Source organism: Manduca sexta, chromosome 27, assembly GCF_014839805.1.
Source record: "Manduca sexta isolate Smith_Timp_Sample1 chromosome 27, JHU_Msex_v1.0, whole genome shotgun sequence".
Lineage (NCBI taxonomy): Eukaryota > Metazoa > Arthropoda > Insecta > Lepidoptera > Sphingidae > Manduca > Manduca sexta.
The window spans coordinates 11,721,818-11,729,297 of NC_051141.1; the positions used below are offsets into that span (position 1 = coordinate 11,721,818).

Consider the following 7,480-nt stretch of genomic DNA (forward strand, 5'->3'; position numbering starts at 1 on the left):
TGGATTATTATACCCCCTTCTTAGCCCTATTGTTTCAACCATATATATATATTTTTCAACATAATGAATAATATTCTGACAAATTTTAAGTTATTATAGATCCATTCAAATCCTTAATACTACCTTATATTATCATTTATCAAGCAAAGACTTTTGTGGACAGGATTATCTTCCATTTTAGTGTTTTAGTTCTGATGTTCAAAGAAAAGGGATATATAATAAAACATTAAAATATTTTATTTAAAATATATTTGGAATTAAACACGTGATTAAATACTTCACAGCAATTTCATTAGATGAAAATAGTAAATTGAAATAATTTTATTAGGTTTAACTCGCAGATTAATATTAAATACCGGAAGTAATTTTACCACACTGGGCGCTACTAAATACGCCAGATGTTCCTGCAAGCCCGTAGTCAACTAGAGGTACTTAACAACCACTAAAATATTGGAGCAACATGTTAAAATAAACATCAATGATAATCGAAGACACCTTATAATAGTCAGTAATTTAAAATAACTTTAAAAAATAAAATAATTTAATGGGTATATAATTCCGCAACAAGGAATCATCCTTTCCTAATAACCTACGATGTTATGAACTACCCACTTCTCTCCCTATCCTTCCTTATACCCTACTACGGGCTGCGGTATATAAATAGAAGCAAATTAAATATAATAATTTACAAATAAATAAGGTTACTTAAAGGATAATCACAGGTAGGTTTTCGACATGAGTGAAAAAAATAATAAAGGACATATATTAATATACATTAATTCTTAGAAGTAAGATAGTATTGATATCGCTACGACCTATCACCGACTTTGGCGATGTATTTCCTCTAATCTTATGGTAGGTATATTTTTATGATTAGTGTTTACTTTTATCATTAGTTTCATTATGTATTACAGTTAATTAATACCGTAAAAGGTCAAATTTTGGATGAATTTGGCATTTCCAATAATCATTATATTTTTTTATATATAGATTTTTAGAAGGAAATATAAAGTAACACTTTCGCCGCGGTGTTTGTATCACCAATTTGACACTATAAATCTAGAGAATTTAAAAACCCGGAACATGATAAGAAATGTAATAAATACGAGCAAAATTTTGAAAAGGCACCAACATATTCCTAATGTTAATTTTTGTATACTCTGTATTAATTTACAAGAGAATTACCAACTTTTACGGTACGTGATACTAATATGCTTAATGTTAGAAAATGTCATCATGATAATACGGAATATATTATGATTATTATATGTATACTATATATGCGTTAAATATATGAACACACTACGAAAAGGATTGAACGCCACTTTAATTGAAAACGTCGAAACGTATAAACATATCATATCAGTTTTTAGAAGAATACACTCATAAGCGGGCTACCTCAACTGTTAGAAAGAAATGTAACAAGTGTTGACATTCTTATATACAGTTTTTTTTAGTTTGGAAATATTTAGACACTTTGATCTCTTTGACTAGAATCGCTTTTAAAATGCCAAGGTATACAATATACATAGTACCATCGCGTTAACAGTGACTGGTTACAAGGAGATGAGAGTGGAACAATTTCCAGCAATTAACTTCATCATGAATAGCATTTAAGTAATTGCACAAAACTTTAACATATTATCTATCGCAATTGAGCTACTGCCAGCAACACTTATAACATTTTTATCCTGGCCAGTCACCGAGCATACTGAATCTGTCAACCAATGAAATACGATCGACTGCCATATTGGATATTAGCGTATTGGCGTAGGGCTATTTAGAGTGGGAGGAAGGGTGCACGTGCCCTCTCCAGAACTTTTTTGTTTAGTTTGTAATAGATGCCCGTACTAAAAAGTGTTCGAACTACACACATGCGTATTGGCTAGGTTTTCATTTAGGACTACACGGATTATGTTAGATATGCGAACATAGCTAGTATTAAAACATCGTTTACACTATTTCTTAACAACATTAGTGATACTTGAATTATAACGAAACTACGAATTATTTTACACTATTTCTATTTTAAATTCTATTCCAATACACAGTGATTACTGATTACCATATAATTAAATGATGAGTGCGTCTATGCGCAATGTACATTGATCACTAACACGATCACATGAATTTCTTCTCCTTCCATATTATGGCTTCCACTCTTAATCTATACCAATTTATATTTCAATATTCATGGATAATAATATAATAGCTACCTATATGAAGTCAAGATTTTATTGTAAATTATGGTAGAAATCTACTTATAAAATTAATTGCTGTTGTTTAACCTCGCTAAAACTAAAAAACTTTATGACTAATCTGAATATTTTTTTATACTTAATTTGCCTAAGGCGAAAGATGGTTTTAAAACAATAATGCGGAAAATATAAAACAGTAAAAAAAATAACATGGGACAAATTGTATGGCAATCGTAAATTCAAAATATTTTCATATGGGGTTCAAGGCGAGCCAGTTGTTAAACTGATGTCCTATTAAAACTATTATATATTATGAGCGAAAAATGCAACCAGTATTATTAACCTCAATGATTTGCCGTTGGATGATTGATTACAATTGATGGTAGCTAATTAAAAATATGTATGTGATACGAAGATTACCGGATGATCTAGCCATATAATTAAATTGGATAACACTTAAACTAAATTTCGGAAGCTAAGACAAAAATTAACGTTTTTACTCTACATTAAGCCCAATTTACATCCTCATTGTGCTTCTCTAACTTACCCTAAAGTACAGTCAATCTTTACCATTAAAAATAATATAAATATATCACAAAATCGAGCTAACAAAGTTAATTCAATAAAATCATTATAAATACCATTTCTTAATTCTTTCAATGAATGACAAATAAATAAACATCTATAAAAATTACATAGCAACAATAAGAAAATATGAACCAAAATTGAAATTATTCAAGTTTAGTTCATGCAATGAATGTAAAAATAGTATGCGAACGACGCGTACATAAATATATACACATGTAGCATTGATACGTATGAAGATATTCCAATAGCTTGGATATCTTCACGAAAACTTCAGAGAACTATAAACAATATAAATATCAACACAACCAGGCTGACAAGAACTCCGATCGAGAACCATTGGCGGCGATCTGAAAATAATACACTCTTATTAATCGGACCCTTAACATTGCCTAAACATACACAACTGAAATTTGAAATTTCAAAAGCCAACTTATTATAACATTATTACTGTATTCAGTTAAAATAATACTAAAAGACTTAGGAGTACGCCCTGGTTGTGAAAATAAACAAATTACAAGACGCTGTAAATCATGTTATGGTTACTTGAACACTTTACGTTTTGAATATAAAAAAATGTAACACCTTTAAACCTTTTATTAAAAAGAGTAGCTGATTCTTTACCACTAACCATTAGTATTTTTTATTAGGTTTTATTTGCGTTGATTAAACTATTTGACAGTATGCAAAACAATAACGTATTTATTACCATCTGTATTATGGAATTGAAGCGCAATTTGTAATAGTCGAGCTAATTACTGCCTTCATAATGTTGTTTATGATTTTGTAACAGAGCCGACGGTTTAGACATCGAGTTAATCATTAGCCATTTTAATGTCAATCTCTGGATAAAACTTTCAAGCATTTGGTGATCTTTCATTTTTAGCGGTTTATTCTGTGATGTGCAGAGTATTCATATTGAGTTGTAACCTCCATAATATGCTGTCCCTATATAAAAAATATTGAATACTTATTTGTACAAAACATAATAATTTCTTTTTTTTCATTACCATATCCTGAATGGTTTCGACTAGCAATATTTGCGACCGACATCGCACATTTCCTGAGTAGACACCTCTACCATGCTGGGCCAATTAACATGACTATTTTTATAAGTAGTAATAATTACTATAATAATAATATTTCATTTTGATTAATACTCACCATTCTGCATATGCAAGGCCTTGGCCACTTTCTTCATGGTAGAATCCAACTTAGAATCGGCATTTTCAAGTTCTGTATTCAAATCATCCAACATGCTGAAAATAAACAAAAATTATTTGACTTTTTTCCAAATGCACTTTAATTCATAATTATTCAATCGGGCTGATAATGACTGCTCAGTAAGCTACTAAGCTACTTACCCAGCCTGTTCATCCAGCTCAACACCAATCTGCTTGGAGACAGTCTTCAGTGATCCAACAGAATCGCTGATCACCTGCAGTTGATCATTTTGCCCAGCCAGCATCTTATCTTGCATCGACATTATGTCACTGTCGTATGCGTCGAATCTGCTTGGGCTATCAGTTTGGTTAGCAAGCTTGGAATACTTGCTGTATTTGGGTGTCGAAGTCCAATTACCAGAGAAATTCATTGGACTGTCTTCTCCCAGCAATGGTTCCCGCGCAGTGCCGTCGTTATCGCGGTTGCGATTCAAGCTCATTTTGCTCTTCATGACCTGTTCACATAGATATAATTTTTTATAAAAAATGTTAACACTTACAATTTTTATGATTAGGCCTATAGAGTCCGTTTGTCCTAGCCGACTAGTCATTGGCGACAAATGCAGTTTATGCTTTCTCGTGTACTACATATAATGCGCTCGGCTCATAATGCTTGCTTAGTACAGCAATAGCGACAATGTGATGGCAGCCCATGATAAGTGGCCAGAGACCCTTACCTTAATACCTTTACAATAATACAAACCTTCACTTCTTGTTTAGTTGCTGCAATGAAAGTCCTCCTGTCACTGATCTCTTTGTTGTCTATCTTAAACTTTGACGAGTTCTTCTCAACAATGCTTGGAATTATTTGTTAAGGAGATTGTGACACTACATAATTAAGTACCTTTTTCTATGCTAATTAGATAAAATAAAATAAATTTGATCACTTATTTTAATATTATAAGTAAATGGGAATGTTTGTGAAAATATTAGGATGGTTGTAAAAAGTAAACAGAGAAATCACTCACTCACATAAGTAAAGATAATCACACAGCTTATACATTTATGTGACGAATATAATGTACCCAGAAGCTACTGCGTAAAACAGAGCTTTATTTTGTATTTTAATTTAGCAACAGAATTTTAGGGAATCTAGAGATTTTTAATATATTTGTAATTTTAGCATATTTCGACATCAGTTGTTTTTTTTTTAATTAATTCATGGTTTATTAGTAGTTTCCAAATTAATTTAAATTTTTTATTATATGTTTCATAATTATTTTTAAAAAATATATGTAGCTATAAGAAGTCTTAAGTGGAAATAAATTTAATATTTAATATATTAATATATTAATAGAAAATAACATCATACATTCATGGATAATCTCACAGAAAGTGTACCACAAATATTAATATTTATTATTTTATATTTTGGTAGTTGTTTGCGTTAAGCAACCATAATAAATATGGGTAGTTCTCAGAAATTTTCTCAATAATTTATATATCTAGTGATTTTATTGCTGATTAAAAAAAATACTTTTTGATTTGATTTAAAAAATGATACTTTTTGATATTAAAAAAAAAGCCATAATATAATATCCAAATGCTTTTATTGCACTATGGCAAATATAGAAAACAAGGGTGTGTCCCTCAATAAAATTAATGGAGATTGTGTATGTATATTTTTTCTAATTGTATTCTAATCATTAAACATTTAATAATAAAATAAATAATACCAGCCCTGTATTATATACTTTGCCCACTGCTGAGCACGGGCCTTCTCTACTACTGAGAGGGATTAGGCCTTAGTGCGGATTGGTAGACTTCACACACCTTCGAAATTCCTATAGAGAACTTCTCAGATGTGCAGGTTTCCTCACGATGTTTTCCTTCACCGTTAAAGCAAATGATAAATTCACAAAGAATACACACATGATTTTTTAGAAAAGTCAGAGGTGTGTGCCCTTGGGATTTGAACCTACGGACATTCGTCTTGACAGTCCGTTCCACACCCAACTAGGCTATCGCCGCTATAAACATTTAAAGTAATTGAAAATCGATTAATTAAAATTTTGTTAACAAACAAATTCGCATTTGATAATAAGCATTTGCAACAGTTTAAAAAGGCAAACAATCTGCAAAGCATTTAAAAAAATGTATTAATTGAAAAGGATATTTATTGTGTCTTCTAAATCTTCCAAGTCCCATTCAATACTGCGGAGTGCGTTTCTCAGCTCAGTTGACGTCCACTCTACCTCAGGGCTACTGGGGATGATTGGCGCTTTTGAAATCTCTTGCCAACGCAGATAAAGACCACGAGTCTTGTTCAATGCTTTGAACACCTCACTGGGTAAATAGAAAATTCAATTCAATATTTAGTATATTACTGGTCATCATTTAAATTATAAGGAGTGTAATATAATGAATTCAACTCAATTGTTAAGTAACTGCAAGAATATAATCAGACATCATATAGATTACAATAAAGTACCTTTCGTCTGTATATTTGAAAACCATGAAATGAATATGCAATGATGACTACAAATTTATACCTATGTATACCTAAATCGCCCATTGTCGCCCAGCATACATCTGCAGATACATAATATAAATTCGAATAAAGCTATATACATATTCATCACTTACTCTTTGACGACGTAGAATGGATCTTCCAAAGTCATGTCAAACAAGAATAACGTTGTATCGCGATCAGATTCATGTGACAAAGGATATCAACACGATCGAGTTGCAAATAATATACAAAACACGCACTTGTGGTCAGACGACGCCTCGACTATCCCACAAAATATCGACAACGTGATACCTACCCGCCTATGACTCGCTCGATGAGGGTGTATTCTCCGTCCTTTGCTGTCTCGTGTGAAATACAAACAGGGCTATCCTAGCCCGGCGGCGACGCGTCGCTCTCGTACTGCGCAATCGCAGAACTACCTTCTGCTGAGGAATCTACTGAAACCCTACGCCTGACGCCATTAACACAAAACCAAAAGCCAACCAACGGGCATTTAAAATACGACACAACCGTACCGAACCCAATATAATAACTAAGCACACACTGCTATATTAGAAGTCTAGAATTGTTTATCCCCAATATACATTAACTAGTTCAGTTTAAATTCACACACATACAAAATTGATGGCATTTTTTATTTGTTACCATTGACCATTTAGATTTACAAATTATACCAATAGCCAAACGTCAACATTAAATATTTGACACATGATCGCACACGATTGATCCTAAAGTAGGTAGGAACCTACCTTGAGCGTAGGTACTAAGATAAAATTATTTATTTCATATAAGTAAGTAATTATATGAAATAAATATTATATTTATAAATCGATATAATAGTCACACTATACACAATAAAATCCCCTATCGCGTGTTAGTGCGCTCAGTTCTTAATAGTTAAAATATTGTTAAAGGGTTCTTCGTTATAAATTTATTTACGTATAATTACTAGTCGTTCTTTCAAATAAACTAATTTACAATGTATAGGTGTTGAATGATTA

The 7,480-nt window shown here is 31.6% G+C and overlaps 1 protein-coding gene across 1 annotated transcript; it reads right to left on the reverse strand.

Annotated features, from left to right (window-relative positions):
• Positions 1-232: 232 nt before the first annotated feature.
• On the reverse strand, positions 233-6,753 carry LOC115448910 (syntaxin-6). Its single transcript, XM_030176534.2, has 6 exons — positions 6,593-6,753; positions 6,123-6,292; positions 4,710-4,804; positions 4,148-4,461; positions 3,948-4,042; positions 233-3,133 (listed from the first exon to the last, which is right to left on the reverse strand). The coding sequence occupies exons 1-6, from the start codon at positions 6,625-6,627 to the stop codon at positions 3,057-3,059; spliced, it is 786 nt and encodes a 261-aa protein (XP_030032394.2). The 5' UTR covers positions 6,628-6,753; the 3' UTR covers positions 233-3,056.
• Positions 6,754-7,480: the final 727 nt, after the last annotated feature.

Excerpts from the sequence above, each read along its gene's own strand:
- LOC115448910 (XM_030176534.2), bottom strand. The coding sequence starts at position 6,627 with ATGACTTTGGAAGATCCATTCTACGTCGTCAAAGA. Across the intron at positions 4,462-4,709 it reads CAACTAAACAAGAAGTGAAG|GTCATGAAGAGCAAAATGAG; the intron begins GTTTGTATTATT and ends CTATGTGAACAG. Across the intron at positions 4,043-4,147 it reads GAGCTGGATGAACAGGCTGG|CATGTTGGATGATTTGAATA; the intron begins GTAAGTAGCTTA and ends GTTTATTTTCAG.